At 36.9% G+C, this 24,214-nt stretch overlaps 1 protein-coding gene across 1 annotated transcript in view; it reads left to right on the plus strand.

Annotated features, from left to right (window-relative positions):
- LOC114052175 (cytochrome P450 3A4-like) overlaps nt 1-24,214 on the plus strand; it is a 44,723-nt gene that overhangs the window by 5,948 nt on the left and 14,561 nt on the right. The window contains 10 exon segments of the mRNA XM_027874655.1: nt 1,378-1,471; nt 6,406-6,458; nt 10,464-10,563; nt 11,523-11,636; nt 12,099-12,187; nt 17,191-17,342; nt 17,915-18,042; nt 19,327-19,416; nt 21,486-21,636; nt 23,284-23,512. Coding sequence (XP_027730456.1) covers nt 1,378-1,471; nt 6,406-6,458; nt 10,464-10,563; nt 11,523-11,636; nt 12,099-12,187; nt 17,191-17,342; nt 17,915-18,042; nt 19,327-19,416; nt 21,486-21,636; nt 23,284-23,512 — 1,200 coding nt within the window.

Consider the following 24,214-nt stretch of genomic DNA (forward strand, 5'->3'; position numbering starts at 1 on the left):
TCCTCATGTATATCCTAGACTTAAAATATATGAATACTCCCTATATCTAGCTTATCAAAGAAGACAATGACTGGTGTCAGACTGGACAACCTTCAGTTGGCCTTGACCACTAGTTAACTTAGTGATGAAGCAGACCTAAAAACTACACTTCCTTTGCCCCTCCCCCCGGGATTTTCCTGGCAAACTCTGGGTAAAATGCCTACACTGTAGATATAAAAAGTGCAAGTTCTTTTAAGAGCTGATCACTTCTTAACCACTCCCCAATCCCTCCCAAATCACCCAATTGGCATACCTGGCACATGTTTTACTATAACTTTTCTTATATAAACTTTAACTATGTCCCTCTATGGTTTACAAGTTCCTTAAGAACTTTTGCTTGCTGAATAGCATAAAAAATAAACCTTTGCCAACTTGTCTTAAAGAATACTTGAGTCCATGAATTCATTCCAGATGACCCTGTCCTATACTTTGGTCCTTGGGGGTTCCCTGAACCCCTCAAACTGCATCAGGCAGAGCTGGATTGTTACCTGAGGAAGATAGGACTGTGATGTATAGGGATAAGAGAATGGGAAATAGAAGCAGGGGAAGTGGGTGATTTTTGCTTGGTCAAGTGGGAACTCTCTATCAAATGGAATAGTAGGAGTATGCAATGTTATAGTAAACAGTCATTTCTCTTTCTAGTCTCAATGAAGGAGTGATATTAGGAATGATGTAAATAGCTCTTTCTGCATGTAAGGTCCTAAATGTAAGAGGTATGGTATCTAAGTCTTTGGTGTTGGGATGGGTCATTAAGTTGAGTGAAAGATATTGGAAACTGTGATTATGGTGTCTGATGCTCTGGTTCTAAAGATGAGTAGTCTGGTGTCTGAGGCACCAGAGCTGGACTGGGTCCTAAAGAGGAGGGCTTCATGTCTGAGGTGCATGTACTGAGCTGACTTGGTTGTATATATGGTGTCTTCATCCTGGACTGGGTTCAGTCTAGCAACAGAGACTTGGTCTTAGTCATTACACAATAGAATTAAGCTCTAGTAATGATGAAATAAGTCTTGATGGGGGACATTATATTCCAGCAGCAACGCTGATGATGGTTTACTCGAGGTTTGTCAAACCTGACTACACCTAATGTGTTGTCTCAGGCCTTACTGAGTCTCAGGTAGGGTTTCAAGGAATCTCAGCCTGGCCTTGTAATGTCTCAGTATCTTTGTGGGAGCCATGGAAGTGCCCCCTTGGCATCTGGATCTGAGTGAATGAAGATTTACCTCAGAATTACCTTTATAGTTCCTCCCCTTGTGATTACTGACAAGTGGACTATACCATTTATGTCATTGGTCTTTGCCTTGACTCTAATGTCTCTGTAATTTTTCCTTAATTTTATAGATACGGGACCTGGACACACAAGCTCTTTAAGGACGTGGGAATTCTGGGACCAGCACCTCTTCCTTTCCTTGGAAATGTTCTTTATTACTGCAAAGTAAGTTTCTATAAGTTTTCCTTTACTTTCTTTGCAATGTGGAAAGAGCATTTGCTCTTGGCTCAGGAAATTTTGGTACAAATGCCAGCTCAGATGCTTATTACCTAGGTGACTTTGGGCAAGTCAGTTATTCTCCTTAGGCCTCAGTTTCCTCATCTGTTAAATAAGAGATTTCTACTATCAATTCAAGGTATAGGATCATGTGATTCTTTGTAAGATCGAAGACTTGCCAAAAATAAGTTATAGTGCACTTGTCATTTAGTGTTATAGAATGGAGTATGTAGCAGTATTCAGGCCCTCTATTGATTGGACAAAGAACTTCATTAACAAATCTTAGGGATTGAATGTTTTACACTAAATTCTGCCTCACTGGTTGTCAGTGTTATCAATACTCTCTGGCAGACTTAGACATTGATTCAAAGGGAATTTCCTTTTGAGCCCTGTGCCCTCAGTGATCTGGAGGTTAACAAGGACACCTGTGATTTAACTGGCACAAGAATTCCCAGGTGAGGTAACAACTGTTACCCCTGACTTTTTCCGATAATTTTCATAACTGCCAGCAGGACCCCCCTCATGTTCCTCCCCATAGCCAGAGGAAACAGCAGAGTCCAACTGTGGTAACCACCACTTATTACAGTGTAACCCTGGGAAAACAGGCATCCTCCAGTGGCCAGACCTCCACTTGCTTCATCATAGCCCTAGGCAAATATGCAGATGCCAACCCTACAGAAACCTAGGAAAACAGCCAGCAGAATACCCAGCTCCTGCCACGTGCTTCAGCAATAATCCTGGTCATCAGGCAGCCCAGCACTAAACCATTACTACCTACTTCAGCAAAGCCCTGGGAAAACTGGCATCCTCCAGAGGTCAGACCTTCATATGCTTCAGAACAGTTGAGGGCAAAAAGGCAGCCTCCTGAGGACTGACCTCAAATGCTTCCTTAGGGAGATGAAGAAACACCTCACCAACCAGCACATGCCAGACAACACCACTAGGACCCCAACTCTGCACCAAGAAAGCTGCCAGACCCTTATGGTCTCCAGCAACACTAGCCACTCAGCATTTCTCCTCCTCAGTGCAGCATCAGACATGAGGGTCCCCCATGGGCCTCAGGGCAACATCAGTGCACCACCGAGTAAACAGCGAGGGAAGCCTGAGACAGAACACCCTCCTTGGGAGTAGAGGTCAAATTTAAAAGAAAGGGAAAAGGCTTAAAAAGATGAGCAAAAACAACAAAACAAGAATCTAATCATAGAAATCTATTATAGTGACAGGGATGACCAAGACACAAACCCAGAAGAGGACAAAAATATCAAAACACCTATGAGGAAAATGCCCCCAAAACAGGAAGTGGTCTCAAGCCCCAATAGAGCTCATAGAAGAGCTCAAAAAAAAAGTTTAAAAATCATATAAGAGCAGTTGAAGAAAAAATGGGAAAGGAATTGAGAATGATACAAGATAATTATGAAAAAAGAGTCAACAGCTTGGATAAAGAAAACAACTGCTCAAAAAAGTAGAATTGACCAAATGAAAAGAAGACACAAAAATCCACTAAAAAAAACAACTCATTAAAATGTACAATTGGCCAAATAGAAAAGAAAATAGAAAAGCTAACTGAGGAAAACAGTTCTTTAAAATTGACACTGTGAAACATCAAGACTCAATCAAACAAATTGAAAAGAATGAAAAAAAATATGAGAATGTAAAATAGTTCATTGGAAACAAAGCTGACCTGAAAAATAGATCCAGGAGAACACTTTCAGAATCATTGGATTACCTGAAAACCATAGTCAAAATTAGGACCTGGACTGCATCTTCCAATAATATATCAAGAAAAACTGTACTGATATCCCAGAAGGTAAAGGGTTATTGAGGGTAAAATAGTTACTGAAAGAATCCACTGATCACTTCCTGAAAAAGATTCTAAAATGAAAACTCCAAGGAATATTGTAGCCAAATTCCAGAGCTCCTAGGTCAAGGAGAAAATATTACAAGCAGCCAGAAAAAAAACAGTTCAAGTGTTGTGGAAACACAATCAAGATAACACAAGATTTAGCAGCTTCTGCAATAAGGGACCGGAGGGCATGGAATATAATATTCCAGAGGGCAAAGGTGATAGGATTACAACCAAGAATCACCTACCCAGAAAAACTGAGTATAATCCTTCAGGGAAAAAATGGTCATTCAGTGAAATAGAGGACTTTCAAGCATTCTTGGTGAAAAGACCAGAGCTGAATAGAAAATTTGACTTTCAAATACAAGACTCAAGTGGAACATAAAGAGGTAAACAGGAAAGAGAAATCATAAGAGACTTATTAAGGTCAAACTGTTTACATTCCTGCATGGAAAGATGATATTTATAACTCATGAGACCTTTGTCAGTATTAGGGTTGTTGGAGAGAAAAATTATATATATGTATAGATAGACAGACATACCAAGACAGACAGACAGACAGATAGACAGATAGATAGATAGATAGAGGGCACAGGGTGAGTTGAAGTTGAAGGGGTCATATCTGGAGAATAAAATTAAAGGAGGAGAGAGGATTACACCAAAAGAAGGAGAGAGAGAGAGGTAGAATGGGGTAAATTATCTCATAAAAAAAGAACAGAAAAGAAAAGGCTCTTACAATATAAGGGAAATGGGGGAAGGTGAGAGGGAATGGTGAATCTTATTCTCATCAGATTTGGTTTAAGGAGAGCATGACATACCCACTCAATTGGGTATGGAAATCTATTTTACCCTACAGGTAAATAGGGTGGAAGTGGATAAGAGAGCAGAGGGATATTAGAGGGGAGGGAAGATTGGAGGAAGGGGTAATGAGAAGCAAACACTTCTAAGGAGGGACAGGATCAAAAGAGAGAATAGAATAAATGTGGGGGGGGGATAAGATGAAGGGAAATATACTTAGTTTTTCACAACATGACTCCTATGGAAGTGTTTTGCATGACTACACTTGTAAAACCTGTATCAAGTTGCTTGTCTTCTCAATGAGGGTGGGTGGAGAAGGAGGAAGGGAGGACATTTGGAACCTAAAGTTTTAAAAGCAAATGTTAAAAATTATTTTCACTTGCAACTGGAAAATAAGATATACAGGCAATGGGATATAGAAATTTACCCTGCCCTACAGGAAAATAAAAGGGGAAGGAGATAAGAGAAGAGGAGGAGACAGAAAGGAAGGCAGATTAGGGGAAGGGGTATTCAGAATGCATGCCATTTTGGGGTGGGGGAGGGACAAGGTGAGGAGAAAATTTAGAACTCAAAATCTTGTGGAAGTGAATGTTGAAAACTAAAAATAAATAATTTAATAAAGTGGGAATAATACACAAAAAAAAGAAATGTTAACTTTAGCAATAAGAGAAGAAAAAGAAATTGAAGGAATTAGAATAGGCAATGAGTAAACAAAACTATCACTTTTTGCCAATGATATTATGGCATACTTAGAGAATCCTAGAGAATCAACTAAAAAACTACTTGAAATAATTAACAACTTTTGCAAAGTTGCAGGAGATAAAATAAACCCATACAAATCATCAGCATTTCTATATATTACCAACAAATCCCAGTAGCAAGAGAGAGAAAGAGAAAGTCCGTTTAAAAGAAATGTAGAAAATATAAAATATTTGCAAGTCTACCTGCCAAAACAAACCCAGGAACTATATGAATACAATTACAAAACACTTTTTACACAAAATCAGATGGATTTCAGAAAAAACGTGGAAAGACTTACACGAATTGCCACTGAGTGAAGTGAGTATTGTTCCTGGAGAATATTGTACATAGTAGCAATAGCACTGTGCAATGATCAAATATGATAGGCTTATTTTGTGTCAGAAATATAACAATCCAACAATTCCAAAAGACTTGTGATGGGAAATGCTATCCACATCCAGACAAAGAAGTATGGAGTATGAATGCACATTGAAGTATACTATTTTCCCTTTTTTTGTCTTTTGCTTTTTTCTTTGTTATAGTTTTTCCCTTTTTTCTGATTCTTCTTCCACAACATGACTAATGTGGAAATATATCTAATATAATTGTACATGTATAACCTTTATCAAATTGTTTGCTTTCTTGATGTGAGGAGTGCAGAGGGAGGGAGAAAAGTTTGAAAATAAAAACCTTATAAAAGTGAATGTTGAAAATTATCTTTACATTCATGTAAATACATGTAATTAGAAAAAATCCTTAAATGGGGAAAAAACAATAATCTTTTAAATGAACATTTATTTATCATTTACTTTGAGTGATACACTGTGCTAGATATTAAATCACAGATTCTTCACATGAAAAAATTAAGTTTTGGGATAACTATTTTCTCAGAAAAAAATGTTTTTTTTTGTAATGGTATGTGTTTTATGTATTTTAAAGCATCATTTTGAGAAATGGTCCATAGGCTTTTCAAAAAGGCCACTGAAAAGTTCTATGACACTTAACTAAGAACCCATGAAGTAGGGGGAATGTAAAGATAAAAAAGCCATCATAGATGACTTCAAGGGATCTATTATCTAGTAGAAAAAAATGACATATAATGAGATAATTATAATTTAAGTGAGAATATAGTGAGAGCATAAATGTATTGATTGTATCAATCCATCAATTAAAAAGTTTTTATTAAGTATGTACAATGTTCTAGGCACTGGGTTACAATCCCTACTTTAAATAGTCTTTCACAGCATAGGAAAAAGGCATTAGAGCTAAAATCAAGAGACCAATGATCCTGAAGAAATCTCTTTCTCCTCAGAGATCAGGAAAGAATCTATGGAAGTGATCACATTTGAGCTGGGCAATAACCTCCAGGCAAAGTGAAGGGCATAACAACAATAGCAAAAAATACTATTATGCTATATTTAACTTCCTAACATAAGACGTTTTCACCATTATTCATTATTAAGAATTCATGCACTACCTGATTTTAAAATTCTTTTTGCAGGGTTTTGTAGATTTTGACATAACTTGTTTTAAAAAATATGGGAAAACCTGGGGGTGGGTATTCTAAGTAATCTTTCCATTATACCTAAGCATTTTAATGGTCAGTCAACTATAGTTTCCCACTCAAAAAATTACATTTGTGAGGATAGAGGTACATCTGTTTAATGCCACAGAATTCTAATTCAGGCCAATAGAATTACCAGATGCACCTGGTATGATATTACCCTTGGTCATGGAGTTTGTAAACATTCCCTTGTTTTAGTTCAGTGCTATGATAAGGTGAATGTTGAAGAAATAAGGAAATATTTTAAAAGTGACTATCATGTAAAGGCCTGCTAAGCAATGCAGATACAAAGACGGAATTGAAAAAGAGTTCCTGCCCTGAAGGAGCTTCTGTTCTATTGAACAATTCAACATGTAAAAAGAATAGTAATGAAAAAAGATGATTAGTGAAGTTATAACATATAGAGCAATGAGGGCAATGAATATTTCTTTGAGAATTGATTTTACATCAAAGGACTATTCTTTCACTTTTTAAAATTTACTGTCTAGAATCTTATTAGTTCTGACCCATGAATTTGTGATAATTCGTACTTAGTAACTATCATTCTTAGTGAGTATGAAGAGTTAAACAATAGTAGAATTTTTAGAAATGTTGGAAATATTGTATGATTATATATGCAACTGCAAATTACATTCCACATGAACTAAACTCACTTTAATTTCCATGAGTAACCAATGATATACTGGTTAGCATTAGTGTAGCACTTGATACCCTGTCAGTCTGGACCCTCTTATTAGCTACTTCAGATTCTAGAGATTTGGAAAGATGGCCAGAATTCTTTTCAAATCTTAGCTCTTGAACACTAACACTAATGTTTTACTTTTACTAGTCAGCCACAGGACAAATGGTCCATTAACAGGGAATATAACTAAATAGCAATGAAAAATAATCAGCAATAGAACATGGCTTTTACAAACTTTGAGCTCACTCCCCACAAACACACTAAAATTCAATGAGATGAGATCATTGTTTGAATTATGCCTGCACAATGACACCTTGGTACACATATGAGTAGAGCACATGTCTGAAGGTACGTAGGCAGCACATGTGAATAAAACATATATGTATAGGGACACCTCATATCAGCAAAACTGCATGGCTACCAATGTCCTTTGCTGATTTGACAGTATTAATCTATTAGACTTATTGCCTGCCAATCATCTTCTACCAGGTCTTTCCTCATTATGTTACATCTTCATTGCTTTGGAATACCAAGATTCTAAATTCTACCTTAAACTCTCAGAAAAGGTAATTTATTGATTGGTTCTGGGTAAGCTGCCATGTAAGCACACTTCTTATATTGTCTTCATAATTGTGGTCATCCCTTTTCATCACTTTAGGTACAAGTACTCACAATGTCTTGTGCTCAGTACTTTTCCTTATTCTAATCACTCAAATTATTTCCCAAGCCCACTCTAACCCAATTTTCCATTACGTAATGCTTCTGTCCTTCAAAGAATCATCCTATCATCTGCCAACTTTCCTACACAACTCTAAACTTTTCAATCACCTTGATTTCTAATTCTTTGTTTAATAGAATCCTGACCCTCTCTTGAAAATACCTTATCCCTTAAAATGCTTTCTTTTTTGTCTCCTCCTCCTTCCACCCTCTACTCATATGGTTAGAAGAGAGAGAAGGTATATTCCTTAAACATCATTGTTTTTTTCTGGATCATTCTTCCACTACACCCTAAATACTTTCCCCTTTATCTGCTTACTTTCAAGTAAATTTCCCAACTTGTTTAATGACCTTGTTGCCAGGTTCACTATCTTATCTGCTCTTGGCCACTGATGGATATTTCAGTTGCTAGCCTGACCATCCAACTCCTCAACCTCTACAATTCCAAAGAGTTTCTTTACCTACCTCGTCAGTATGTCAGTATGAACTAGTAATCTCACCAATACCCAAAGCCCCAATTAAAATTCCACAATTCAACCACCAACTTGTTTTTACTCACTCTCATTAAACTTATTTATTAGTACTCACTTTTATTGTACATTGGGGTCCTTGATCATTTTCCTTTTCTGCTTCCTAACCTTGGGTTCTATTTGCCTCAATGCTTGACTGTGACCCTATTTTTTTGATATATTAATGCTTTTCTATATCCTCTTCTAGTATATCTCAAACTCTTTTCTTCCAGAAATTCCAATTTTCAAACTCTCACTCTAGTTTGAATCCCAATAACAGATTTCTCCACTTCTATTACAGGACAAAAGCCCAACCATAGAGAAATTATGTCAGTTTCACTCAATTCAAATTCATGGTACATAACCTTGGCTTGGAACCTCAGTGGCACAATGGATAGAGTATCAGGCTTGAATCAGGATGTCTTGAGTTAAAATTTGGCCTCAGATATTTACTACCTGTGTGACCCTGAGCAAGTCACCTAACCCTGTTTGCCTCAGTTTCCTCATTTGCAAAATGAGCTGGAGAAGGAAATGGCAAACCACTCCAGTGTACTTGCCAAGAAAACTCCAAATGGATCATGAAGATTTTCACATGACTGAAATGATGAACAACAACAGTATTGAATTTTATTTTTATTTTGTTAAACAATTTCCAATTTCATTTTAATGTGGTAATCAAGACTTTTAAAGCTGCTTGTAGATCAACAATGATTTTGAAACCTCTGATACACATGGTTTTCTATTTTCATAACTCTGAGGATTTTATTCAACTCCTTTTCCTCCCTCTTATCTCAGATTCCTTCAGTTTCCTGCAGTTTTCAATTCCATCTCTGCAACATCTCTCAAATCCCTTTTATATTCCTACTGCCACCACTACCAACACTAGAACAAGATGTCATTACCACTCACATAAAGTATTGTTGTGGCCTTCTGATAGAATTCATCCTGCCTACACTTTCCCTTCTACTCGGTTCATTAAAAATTATTTATTTTTAAAAACTGTTTATTCGTTTTTAACATCCATTTAAAATTTTTTTGAGTTCTAAATGTTCTCCTTTTATCTAGTCCCTCCCTGACCAATTGAGAAGGCAAGTAACATGACATCAATGATATATGTGAAGTCATGCAAAACATATATCCATATTAGCATGTTCAAAAAACAACTCAAGAAAAAGAAAGTTGAAAACAATATGCTTCATCAGTTCTCCCTCTGGGGGTGGATGGCATTTTTCAATGTGAACAAGCCCTTTGGAATTTTCTTGGATCACTTGGTCCATTTTATTACCAGAATAATCTTTTTTGTGCATAAATCTTGTGGATAAATTTATGTTCCCACTTTTGCACAAAAGTTTTCCCTGGCTCCCTATTGCCTCCTAAGTATAATTCAAAAACTACTGCCTCATGTTCAAGGTTCTTCCAAGCATGCTACCACCTCATCTTCCTAGGTTTATTTTCTATTAGTTCCCTCTATACACTTTGTTCTTTAGCCAAACTAGATGACTCTTTGACTTTCAAACATTCTTGCCACTTTCATGCCACTGTGACTGCTCAGGCTGTTTGCTGTCATTGAAATGCCCTCTTGACTTCCTTTTTCTATTGAGTGCCTGATCATTCTTTAAAGCTTAATTCAAAAGCCACCTCCTCAATGAAACTATTCCCTTTTCCCAGCATACCTAACAAGAACAAGAACAACAACAACAATGACAAAATCTACTCTTTAAGGTTTTCAAAGTATTTTATACATGTTCTCTTACTGATCCTCACAACAACCCTCTAAGGTTGATATTATTCTTTTCTTCATTTGGCAGTGAGGAAACTGAGTTTGAAAGAGGTTACTGACTTGCATGAGGTCACAGAATTAGGAAGTGTCTGAGGCAGGATTCTAATTTAAGCAGGTGCCGAGTATTTCATAAATATTCTCTGATGAATTTTATTTTAGATTCTTGGTTCATTTCCACATCTCTAATTAGAGCAAACCTAAGGCAGCAGCAAGCTCATGGTCATCCATTTATAGTTTCTACTTGTAATCTCCATTAACAACAGTGTAACTTGGTGAGTGATACAATTTGTTCCATTTGCGGGTATAGGTTTTTTGATGGCAGACAACCAGTACTGGCCATCATGGACCCAGAGACTATCAAATCAGTGTTGGTAAAAGAGTGCTATTCTGTCTTCACCAATCATTGGGTAAGTAATAGTGGCAGAATGATGCTGACAACAATGGGGAAAGCATGTTAAGCATGTTAAGGATCACACAGTTTTTAGATCATCTATAAACACTAGTTTCACTATTAACATTCTTGCAGAAGACAGGCCAGGCAAGATACCCCAGCTAAGGGCAATGAAGGTTGAGGTGGAGACAGAATACAGTTTTTGTTGGGTGAATTGATTCTCCATCAATGCCTCTTGGGCCCAAAAACTTGGGAGTGGTGCTGGCTCCCCAACAACTATACTTTCTTGTAGTGCAGCCCACTGGGCCACTATTAAAGGGAAAGGTCATTTGGAAAATGGGCCTGTTTACCTCATCTCCACAGGCAATAAGTGTTGACCAGCTCCAATAGATAGATGGGTGCAGGAGACATAGTCTGGGAAGTACCCTTAAGCCTTTTTTTCTACTTCTGAAATGGCATTCCCAGTCATGATCTTGTTGGGGGACATCCTGGGGAGAAAGTGCTGACCATCCATGAAATAATTAACTGATATTTGATAGGCCAGCCAGAATAACTGAACCAAGTGATGCCGTGAGGAAGAGATAGGAGGTAATGTGTGCCAGGTAGGTCAAATTGCCACCACCACCACCACCATCTTCACCACCACTTCACATGAGGCATTCTGGGGGACAGCCTAGGACATGGCACCCAGGACACCTGGGATTAGCACTGCATTAGCACCAGGCACCATTCTGGGAAGCAATCTCTGTCATGGTGCAGCCTGGAAACTGTTCCTGGAGGTATAATTCTCACAACTTTTAAGGACTCAGAAAAGAAAACTCTTGCCACCAAAGTCCATGGGCTATAAAGAGTCAGGTAACAAATGACAGATATTTAGAAAGAGTTAGTTTTTATGCTGGAAAGTATAATAGACCTCTAGTTCTGGTTCCACCAATTACTACCTGAATGGCTTTATCTTTTACCTTTTTCTCCTAGAATGTTGGTCCAGCAGGGATTTTGGAAACTGCTATCTCAATTGCTAAAGATGAACATTGGAAGAGGATTTGAATAGTGTTGTCTCCCACATTTACAAGTGGAAAACTCAAGGAGGTAAAGCAATGGATATTGGTCAAATTCTAGAAAACTGAGTATAGGGGAGAGTGAAAAAAATAAGTTCCAATGATTTTCTCCAATTAAAGCCTAATTAATAGGCCCTCAAGTTTGAACTTTCTATAGGGGAATATTTTGTTTCCTACTTTTTGTGAAACAATGGGGGGAGCACTGTCTCTGGAGTTAGACAACTTGATCGACAATCTCACCTCTGATGCCTATTACCTGAGTCACCATTGGCAAGTCACTTAATCATTTTGACTGCAGTTTGCTCTTCTTTAAAATGAAATATTTTGACTACCTGTCCTAGAAGACTGGTTCTTTCCATAGATGTATGATTATTTGCATTTCAAAAGAGAGAAATAGGTTTATAAAATACCATTATTCTTCTTCAGGCTTGAGAAATCAGGTTTGTGTTGGAATTGGGTTTTCCACATATAACTATTGTCATTTGGCATTTAGATGTTTCCCATCATTAACCAACATGGAAATGTGTTAGTGAAGAACATGCAGAAAGAAGCAGAGAAAAACAAACCTGTAACTCTGAGAGAGTAAGTATGGGGCAACAGCTGTAGGAATCTATGGAGCAACAGACACCCTGATTACCTAATTTCCTGCCATCTTTCCTCAGAAACTGAAGCACCCACTTTTAGAGTTCTTCTCTTGACTATTTATTTAACAATGCAGTTAAAGGACAGCATGGTGAGATCTTCCTCTCTTAGGCTAAACATCTTGATTAAGCCATTGACAATTGTTCACTCTACTTTTGCTCCTTTTTTCTTTGTCTTTTCATATTCTGAACTCTCTGTAGTCTGGCTTCCAAATTTATCATTCAACTAAGCCTTCAAAAAAGTATTTTACAAAATGTCTCCAAAATTACTACTGATCTTTTTTACATTTGTGAAAACATTTAAAACTCTTTTCTTCACCTCTTGCATTGTCTCTTCTGGAAATTGTATTTGAATTAGTGTCCAAGTTGTGTTTTCCTTTGAGGCTTTGCTAGTAGATTTTTTTGGAGCTTTTTTTTTCTTCTGGGTTTGTGTTTTGACTCTCTCTGTCACCATAATAACTTTTTATTATGAAATTATTTGTTTGTTCATTTTTCCAACTTCCTGACATTAGATTTTAAGTTAGGTCTAGATTCTACACACTTCTTGAGGAAGTTGGTTGTTGTGTTGTAGCTTTCTAGGGCTATTGGTTGTTTTGTTGTTCTAGGCTCCAAAGGAGATCTCATGCTAGGACTTACATACTTTTGATGCTCTCATTAGTCTTATCCAGGGCAAAGTCTGACCAGTTCCTTCCTCTTTCCCCTTGGTCAAGTGAGGTCTGAGGTTTGCAGGTTCCTGACCTATATTTGGGTATGAGTAGCAATAGACTGCTGCTGGACTGAGGCACTATCATCCAGTGGGAAAACCCTCCTGGTTCAGACTGGAGGAACTGTAGTCTTTCCTCCCATTCTGAGATTCCTTTCACTATTATTCCTCAGTGTGTTTCAAATTTATCTAAAAGCTAGAGCTGAGAACAAACTCTTTTCTTGGGATCTGAGGCACATTGCCATTTCTTGCTTCTGAACTTCCCCTTTGTTTGATAGGATCTGTGATTCATCCTCACATCTTGGTCCTGGTCCCTTTCATAATCCACATGTCATTTGTGACCTAAAAAGGTGTAGGAGTTGATAACCTGCCAGTTGGCATCAGTCCCTGTATGCTACCTGAGTTCCCAGTGTCCCTGTATTTGTTTAGAACCTTTTATTTTCCTTGGGCAAAGTCTCTAGTTGCTAGAATGTTGCATTGTACAAATTTCTGGTCAGTATATAAAGACCTTTATTTGTCTCCTTCCACCAAACTGGTCTGGACAAATGACTCATTGTTTTTTCCTCCTTCTTGGATTTCCCAATCATTAGTCAGTTTGGTCCAATTTCTAGACTAGTTTTGGAGTGGAGGGAGCTCTCTGTGCTTCTTGTTTCTTTTCGATGTTAACTCCAGCTCTTTTATAGCTCTCTTAATTTTCAAATCAATGACTTGTGGATTTTAATCCTTGTTGACTCCATTGTAGCATCCGACACTGTTGACCACCTTCTCTTTCTGAATTCTCTCTACTCTCTGAGTTTTGTGATTCTGCTACATTTTGGTCCTCCTCCTGTCTGTTTTACTGTTCTTTCTCAACCTACTTTGCTAAATGCCCATTCATGGAATGCCTACTAATTGTGGTTTAGTCGGTCAAGAATAATTTATTGTACTTAATTTATTAAGAAACAATGTGAAAAAGTTACCCCACTCAAAATAACTCTAACCAGTATACCTGGGAGTATACCTGCCAAGTCCAACCCAGGAACTGTGCAAACAAACTTATTAAAAAAAACTTTTTATACAAATGAAGTAAGATTTAAGTAATTGGAGAAACATGAACTGTTCATGGGTTGCAGGGCCAATAAGATTAAAATGACAATTTTACCCGATTTATATATTCAATGCCATCTCATTTAAACTTCTAAAAGTACTTTATTAATCAGAAAAAAATAATAACAAAATTCTTTTGGAAGCACAAAAACTCAAGAATATCAAAGGAAGTAATGAAAAATGTAAAGGAAAGAGATTTAGCAGACCTTAAACTATATTAGAAGGTAGTAATTATCAAAACTATCTCTTACTGGTTCTGAAATAGAAAGTAGGTCAGTGGAACAGAGTTGACCTACAGTTTACAGCCACAAATAAAGTAACATTGTATTTGACAAATGTAATGACTCAAGATTTTGGGATAAGAATTCATTTGGTAAAAATTATAGGGAAAATTGAAAAGCAGTATGACATAGAAACTGGGCATAGACCAATATTTTACACCATTTGCCAAGATAAGACCGAAATGAATACATGACCTAAATATAAAGAGAGATATTACAAGAACATTTGAAGAACTTAGAACATATTACTTTTCATACTTATGGATAAGTAAGCAATTTATGAATAAACAAGAAATGAAGAGCTGAGTGAGGCTTAAAAAGGATAATTTTGATTACATTATATTAAATAGATTTTGTACAAATACAGCTAAGATAAGAAGGAAAGAGAAAATTGGGAAAAATTTATAGACATTTTCTCAGAGAAAGGTCTTATCTCAAACATATAAAGAACTTTGTCAGATCTATAAAATATGAGTCATTCCTCAATTAATAAGTTAAAGGTAGTTTATGAACAGGTAGTTTTCTGATGAAGACATCAAAACAATTTATAGTCATGTAAAATGCTCTAAATCATTATTTTTAATATTTTCCTTAAATTGTCTTTTATTTAAATTATTAGTATCTTCAGTTCCTTCAACAAACCTTTTCTTTTGCATCACCTCACCATACTAGTCGTTGTACATCATTTACCTCCAGCTTATCAATGGCCTTCTCCAAATATGACACCCAGAACTGTGGACACAATACTATAAATATGGTCTTATCAGGGCAGGGTGCATCAGGACCATCACCTCTTTAATTCTGTATAATATGACTTCATGCCTACATTCTAAGGGTCCATTAAGTTTCCAAATTATTATTTATTACAAAAATGCAAATTAAAACAACTTTGAGAAATCATTTTACAACTATCAGATTGACAAAAATAATTGAAGAGGATAGTGACACATGTTGGAGGGGATGTGTAAAAATTGGGAAACTATTTCATGGTTGGTGGAATTGTGAACTGATCTAAACATTTGGGAGAGAAAAACTGGAATTATGCCCAAAGAATCATTAAACTACCTATTCCTTTTGACCTAGCAATAACGTTACTAGGTCTATTTCCAAAGATGATTAGGGGGAAAAGGAAAAGAATCTATATGATCTAAATTGTTAATAGGAGCTCTTTTTGTGGTACAAAGAACTGGAAATTGTGGAGATGCCCACCAATTGGAGAATGGCTGAACCAGTTGTGGTATGTGATTGTTATAGAATACTATTTTTCTCTAAGAAATGCTGAACTAGATGATCTTAGAAAACATGAATAAACTTGCACAAAATAATGAATAAGAAAATGAGCAGAACGAAAAGAATGCTGTGCGCAGTAAAAGCAATATTGTTTGAAGAACAAGTTTGAGTGACTAAATAATTTTGACTATTGTCAATATCCAAATGAACTATAAAGAACATATGAAGGAAGATGCTACCTGTATCCAGAGAAAGAATTGATAAATAGAAGTCTGTAGAGAATGATTTTACATGCACTCACACACACACACACACACATACACACACACGCATGCACACACACACACACACATAATTGTGAATAATGGTAGCCATCTCTAGTTTAGGGGGGGATGGAAAACACAGGAAACAATAAATTTATATGATAACTTAATTAGATATTTAAAAGGAATAGCAAGCTGTACAGAATAGATTTGCACATTCATGTGCGCTTATTTCTTTTGTTTTTACCATGTTATAGAAATGCCTGTTTTGACACACAGAAACACACACACATCTATACCTACATGTTCGTGTCCAATGGTAGCCATCTCTAGGGTGGGGAGAGGAAGAAAAACAAAGGAAAAATAAATTTACATGATAACTTTACTGTATTTTTAAAAGGTGTAGCAAGTTGTACATGCTAGATTTGTACTTTCATGTGCAAGTATCTTTATTCTAGTATCATGTTGTGGAAATGCTTGCTTTATTTCATAAATTAAAAATTAAATAAATAAAAATTTGAAACATAGGAAAAACATCATGATAAGAGTGGGATTGATGGTGTAGCTAATCTCAAGAAGACAGAAGAACATGTGGTCAAATGTATAATTGTTAGTACATTCTCCAATGTGGCCACCTTCCACTACTTCTGTATTTACCTTCTAGGCATTGATTTATGTAAGTACGTATTTATGTATGCATACAATCTCTATTTTAATATAAACTTCTTGAGGCCAGAGTATGTGTTTTTGCATTTTTCTCATTTCGCCAGTGCCTAGAATAGTGCCTGGCACATAGTAAGCATTTAGTAAATGATACCTTATTAATTGGAAATAGGGAGTATTCACACTGTGGAGAGGAAAATGTATCCCTGGTAAAATGAGGGAAACTAAATCTTCTCTAACAGTTTAGGAAAAGGAAGTGATAATCCCAATCAGCAATACTATTCATTTTGTCCCATGAATGTCCAAGCTATCATTCATTTATTCATTCACTCTTTCATTTATAAGATTCTTTGGACTTATTGGTACTTAATGAAAAGAATCCAACATTCTTCTGAAAAATCTCACCTAGTAGATGCTACTGATTATTTTCACCTCTGGCCCATATGGCCTGTTGGCTTGAACATAGAGACCAGATGATAAACCTGGCCAGACCACATTAAAATGTAATTGGGAAATAGGAAATAAAATAAAAAATACAATGGAACATAGGTAATATTAATATGTGGTTTTCTAATTTCACAGATATTTTTGGAATGGTTTAGTGAACTTAGTTCCTATAGAGTTTCACACTATGGGTTTAGAGGCTCACTTCATGTTATTACTTGGTGATGAAAGATGTGATGCCTGTTTTGAGTCATTTTTTGCTTTCTTTCCTCAGCATTTTGGGGGCCTACAGCATGGATGTGATCACCAGCACTTCATTTACTGTCCATGTTGATTCCTTGAATAACAAGAATGATCCTTTTATCAGAGAAATCAGGAAATTAATAAATGGATTTAGTATTCTGGACCCACTCAGACTTGCAATAGGTAAGTTAGTTCTTCTTTACGCAAATGGATAATTAAGAATTGAGTGGTCTGAACTGGTCCAAGGATTCCTGAAGATAACTCAGTAAGTTGGATTAAAATAGGCTTAGAGATGGACATAAATTTAGAAGCCACCAAGTCTAACCCCTTTATTGAACAGAGGATTAAACCGATGCATAGAGAAATTACAACACAATCTCAGGAATTCTGGAGATTCAGTTCTTTAATTGCTCTATGTTAGTGAGGGCGGGCTTTCAGAAATCAGCTGACCAAAACACTCAAGGGAATTATTTGCTGATTGGTCAGTCATAGCAAGCTTTGTAATTAATCTAGAAGACCAAGGATAGACACAGAACACCTGATTTTGGAGAGCAATTCCCTTCCATTTTGGGGCTTTTTGTTGACCCCCACCAGTTCACAGACAATCAAAGGTACAAAAAAGAAATGAGTAAGCCAGGTTACAATTTGTACCTATGTTGCCATTTCTCCATATACATTCCAAATAGAGGGGATAGCATCTTTCATAAAATTCTACAGTTTCATAAGGATTTTTTTTTGTTTTTTCTTTTCCTCAGCACTTTTTCCATTCCTTGTTCCTTTGTTAAAAACATTGGACATAACTTTATTTCCAAAAGAAGCAACAGATTTCTTAGCAAAATCAGTTAAAAAAATAAAGGAAGAATGAAAGAATAATTCACAGAAGGTAAGGCTATCCAATGTTCAGAATAGGTATATGCGTACATTTATAAATTATGGTATACTTTATCTTTAGAGTAGAGCAAACAAAACCTGTGTTCCATTTTACTTGATCTTCATCTTTGTTCTATAATTTTTATTCAATTCCAATTGTCAGATTTTTTGAGCACTTACTGTAACCTGAAGAAGTGTCACTTTGTGGCCTCCAAGCTTATTTCCAACTCTAACTCTATGCCCTTATCATTTAATATTTGCCAAACTTAGTGATCTGTGTCTGTGGGAGTACCAAGAGAAAAAAAAAGACACTATCCCAGCTCTCAAATATTTTACAACCACACAAGTGGTATAAAACACATACCAAATATTATATTGCAAATTAATAGTTGATGGGTAGCAGCAACCCAAGAAGAAGAAAATACCTTTCTCCTTTATTTATACAATCTCAAAACAGCCTTGCTAACAATACTAAATGCTGTATAAGAATGGGCACAAAATTATAATTGTGCCAGTAATGTTGTATTCAAGTTCTCCATGTGGGCTCTTGGTCCAAATTCAGAACATTTTTCATTTTCCCACAAAGCTCCTACTCTGAGCCTTTACCTGAAAAAAAAAAACAAAACCAAAAAAACCCAAAACTGTGATGCTTAATTCTTGAAGGCCAGGCCAGAAAAGTAAAAACTATTGTTGATGCTTGGAAGCTACAAAGTCTTCAAGCATGGGCATGTTGGTTCATTACATAATTTGCTGACTTAAGGCCAGTCTAGCTGAGTTTGAAGAGGTATGTCCATTGGTTGACCATTGTGAGATCAATTTTTTTGCCTATAGTGATCCTGGAAAACCAGCCATAAAGTTATTGTAAGATTGGTTTGGTGGTGTCCATATCAATGATATTATAAACCAGTGAAGCATTATATTTCCATCCTTTCAGTCTGACTTAAGAGAAGTCATTTCCTGAAATACTTAATATTTTCTTTTAGGTTTTTCAGGGTCTGCTTCTTTCCCATAAACTTGGACTGGTAATTAGGACAGAATCTTTTAAAGTTTTAGAATCTGATATAAAGCAATTATTTCTTTCACTTGAAGCTAAGGCTCTTTGACCTTATAGGATCCTTGGTGGAAGTGCCTTGGGTAGAATATGAATTCTGCCACTCAACTGATGACACAATGTGTCTAATCATTCAGATCTTCACTTGTCCATCCTGCAGTATAGATATTTATCTGCCATGTTCATAGCTAATTTCTGTGTTCTCAAGTGTTTTCTCAGCATTGGTGGTTTCCATTACTTTTACAGTACCAGGTAGATTTCCTTCAGCTTTTGATTGATTCTCAGACTTCTAACAATTCAGAGACGCACTCTCACAAAGATAACTTGGGCATGAGGGTAGTCATTAATGAAATCTTGAATCCGTTATCTGTGGAAGCATGAAAAAAATTTCCAATTTACTTAGATGATATACCAAATGGCAATAACAATGACAATGACAATGATGTTATAGGGTTTTAAAATTTGAAGATAGCACTTTATGTAAATTTCTTCATTAGTTCTTCATAACAATTCTATGTACTTAGGGTCATTCTTATTTCTGATTCAGAGATGAGCAATCTAAGGCTGATGAAGTTTAAGCAAGTTACACAGGATCACAGCTAGTAAAACTTTGAAATAGGATTTGAACTCAGATCAGACTTACCTCTAAGTCCAGCACTCTGGAATATCACCTAGCCACCCCAGAAAGATGCTTGACATCTGTAGGATGAGCTAAATGGAGACAATTTTCAAAAGTATATTTGAATTTGTGATGATCAAGTTAGTCTGAAGCTTGGAGGTGACACAAGAGTCCCTTTTTCATCTCTTCCTAGGACAATAACGAGGCTTAGCGAGATAGGAAAAACAATTTTTTTTCAAGATATAAAATCAGTTCTCTTATTCTAACTGTGCTACTAAGTACCTGGGTGACCCTGGGTGCTTCATTTCACTTGTCAAGACTTGCTTGTCTAGGTAAAAACAGGGCATTGGCCTTGATGATCATTCAATTCTCTTCTAGCTCTAAATCCTATAATTTTGCTCTATTCCCTGCCCTAGGCCATGTTTCTTTGTGCTCAGCTAGTAGGACAGCTAGATGGCCCAAAGGATACAGTGGCAGGCCTGAAATCAGTAAGATGAGTATTCCAGAGCTCGAATCTGGCCACAGACAACTACTTACTAGCTGTGCGACCCTGGGCAAGTTACTTAACCCTGTTTGCCTCAGTTTCATCATCTGTAAAATAAACTGGAGAAGGAAATCCCAAACCACTTCAGTATCATGGCAAAGAAAACCCCAACTTGGGGCATAAAGAGTCTGGCATGACTGAAACAATTGAACAACAGCAACACAGGAAAGAAAAAAGAGTACAAGTTTCTCTTGCAATATAAAACTTGCAGGCAATTTTCTCAAGTTGTGTTTTTATTTGTACTATTCTTATTTAACCATGAGTAGAATAATGATACTCTTACACTGCACCTAAGCATTCTTACCAGAACTCAGCATGGGGAGGCAGTGTATTTTAAGGAAGGGGCAACTGGAGTTGGGAGTCAGAAGGCCAGATTCTAGGCTCAGTTTCAGCCACTTACTGGCTCAGTGACTTTGAAACAGTCATTTTACTGTTCTGAACCAAAATCGCCTTATCTGACAAATGGAGAAGAGGATTGTTGCACTAGAAATTTCACAGGCTTGTTAAGGTGGTCTAATGAAATAATATAGGTGAAATATAAATACTAGGCATATGTATAGAAATGTAATCAATGCTTATTGTTACATTCTGTATACTTTCCCTTCATGGACCCCATCAGAGATAGGATGTAGTGAGGTACAGTGGGAAGAGCATGGTCTCTCGTGTCTGAGGACCTAGGTTCAAATCCTAACTCTTGCCTATGAGACTTTTGGAAAGTCACTTAAACTTGTCAGGCCTCAGTTTATTGAACAGAAGAGTCAGGATGCTGGGCTACATGGCTCTTGAGGTCCTTTCCAGCTGTAGATTCATGATCTCCCTTCAAATATCTTTCCTCCTTATTTACTTCACTCCATACACAACTACCCTATCGCAGGCACCTATTTCCTCTTCTCTGGACTATTGCTAGAACATTCTAATGTATCAGTCCTCTTACACAGTGTGCTGGAAAGAAGAGAGAATTATCTGAAATCAAATGTCACTCTTGTCACAACCAGAAACAACAACTAAGCATGAGGCAGCTGTGTGGAAAGAACAGAACAGATATAGGAGAAAAAAGGTTGAGCAACCCTTGTGATAGATTTTGGTTGAAAACTCCTGTCATGTCATTGAATGCATTTCAGATCTGTTCTAGGTATTCTGGAGAGTCGGGTAGATGCCTTTGCTAAATTCTGTTGATATGACTGAATGATATAACAGTGGTATGATGACTTTGTCTGATTATTTCCCTTGCCTCTATTTCAGATCTGAGTGATTCTGGCCCAATCCATTATCTTTATTCTTGGTGGCTACAGAATCACCACTTCAGTCCTTTCTTTCCTTTTTTATAACCTGGCCACTCACCCTGAGATCCAGCAGAAACTTCAGGAGGAGATAGATGCAGTTTTGCCCAACAAGGATGAGGAGAATAGAGCTATTCATATCCCTTCCCAACTTACTTTCTATTCATACATCTGCCTGATTTCCTAGCAGAAGCTTTGTCAAAATGACCTGTGCTGATGTAGTGTTTGACTTTATAAGATATGGCCAGGTTTTGAAAAGGCAAAGACATGTTGAGACACCATAGATTTATATGGAGTTGTGCTTCCTGAGAAGGAAATATCTCAGGAACTAGTGGCAAACATTGGAAACATGCTGAAACAGCCTACTTGTCCCCTGTTCATACAGCCACTTCATAGCTGTTCGCCAATTTACTGGCACTCATTTCCCATCTCTTCTGATACTCAGTATCTTTGTAACTTTGAGTCTCCTCTCTACTCCTTGCTTAATCTCTTTCTTTCACATTCTGTTTTCTTGTCCCTTGCTTGTCCTCCTCTCCTTCCCTACTCTCTTCTCATCTCCTCTTCTCAGATTTGTGTTCTGTCTCTGATGTGACTGATAACAAGGGTTATATACTCTTCCTGGTGTCAAAAGACAAAAGGTCATATGAATGGACATTGGAGTTTGTCTTTACCAAGGAACCTCTTTTTGATACACCAGGATCACCTGTCTCCAACCCTCTTGGACAAAGTAGGATAATCCTCATTATCATTATGGTAACACTTAAATAGTCATTTCCCTGTGAAGTTAAGGGATATCCTTGAGAATGTATTGGAATAATCCACTTAAACAGTAATGAGTTACCAAGCTAGAGTGGTGGCAGTAGGAAGGAAGAGGAGATAAATTCATAAAAATGTATCTTTAGGTTTCATTGACCAAACCCAAGCCCCTAAAATAGTGCTGAGTGATTCCCCCAAAACCCTCCAAACCCTATAGTTTTCTATAATTTGTATAGATGTGTCAGAACAGGATGATATGATATGTAAATAGATAACCTTTAATGTTATCTGTTGTGACTAATGCTAGGAAAGCCTCTCTGCCCCACCCACAGTATCTCTTCTATATTCTACCAATACAGATGTATACCTTTGAGTCTTTTCTCTTGTGAAGTCCCTTAATGGTATAAAATTCTTAACTATTATGAAATAAGACCAGAGCATCTCAACATTGAAGGTGAACTGAGAATGAGGCTTCTAGTGTCTGGATAGAAGCTAGTCATTTTCTGAAGGATAAGCAAAGATGAGAAGAAGTGGGAGCAATGAAGACACAGATAGGCTGTTCTTGGGTTTCAAGTGTATGTAAAGTAAATTTGACTAAGGTAAATTTTGTCTACTATTCCATGCCAGATTTTATGGTTCACCTGGTTTATTCCAAAAGACAATGCAGAGGAAGAGAAGAAAAATATTCATCTTAGCACAACTTCCTTCTACTGAGGTTCAGGAGTTTTGTCAGAGACTTAAAAGGGTTTAGTTTATGAAAACCTTTTTGTAGATGCAAATCTCATGTTGATGGATCTCAGAATTTTTGAGTCACTTCTTTAGCATGTTCAAATCATAATAAATCAATAATAAAAATTCATTTGTAGCTTTTCTCCAGAAGGTATTACTGGAATATCTGGTGACAAGATGTGCAATGAATATAGTATAGATTCATTCTAAGACCAAGTGAGCAAGGGTAGATGTGATATGTCACCTTAGTACTTAGAACTGTTTGTTCTTTTCCCAGGAAGCAGTCACATATGATGCCCTGGTACAGATGGAGTACCTAGACATGGTGACACATGCAAACCTCAGGATGTTCCCCATAGCTGTCAGGATTGAAAGGGTTGCTAAGAAAACTGTTGAGCTCAATGGACTGAGGATTCCCAAAGGCACAGTGGTGATGGCCCCATGTTATGTCCTTCATCGTGACCCAGAATACTGGCCAGAGCCAGAGGAGTTCTGCCCTGAAAGGTAAACACATTTTTTTTTAAATAAGGAGAAAGGTTACTCAACATCATCAGGTTAGAGAGAACAGTGAGCTGGGCAACAGGGTGAGGGTCTGAATCTTGATTTTGTGTCTTGCTTAGATTGGTGACGCTGGGTCTGTCACTTAAACTCTCACGACAACACTGCATGATGCCTACAGTAGGTATTTCAGTAGCTTGGATATAGCTACTTTAGGCATTCTTGTCTCTACTTTGTAGATGAAGGAATTGAAGCTTATATACATTAAATGACTTGGCATTATACCTATAGCTAAGAAGTGTTAGAAGTCGGTTTTGAATACTGATCTTTGTTAGAGTATACAAGTTGAAAAATGACGGTTTAAACTGTATGCCAACTGAGATCCCTTCCATCTTTAAATTCTCTAAACTTCGACTATTTTAATTAATTATTTCATAGGTTGTCTATTCCAGAGTCAATGCAAACATGTAATTATTTTCATAAATCACTCATCTGTAGATGTTTTAAAGCCCTTAGCAGTAACTAAATTTTTTAGGGTATATCAGACAGAGGGCATCATGTTACATTCATAGCCAGAAAAATCTGAATTCAAAGCCCACCTCTGAAACCACTTAGTTATATGGCTAAGGGTACTAATGATCCCATTCTACATAACGACTCTTCCAAACATTTTCATTCCTCCTGAAACCTCCCATTGCTCCCCCTCTT

This window comes from Vombatus ursinus, unplaced genomic scaffold (assembly GCF_900497805.2).
Source record: "Vombatus ursinus unplaced genomic scaffold, bare-nosed wombat genome assembly UNPS02014807.1, whole genome shotgun sequence".
NCBI lineage: Eukaryota > Metazoa > Chordata > Mammalia > Diprotodontia > Vombatidae > Vombatus > Vombatus ursinus.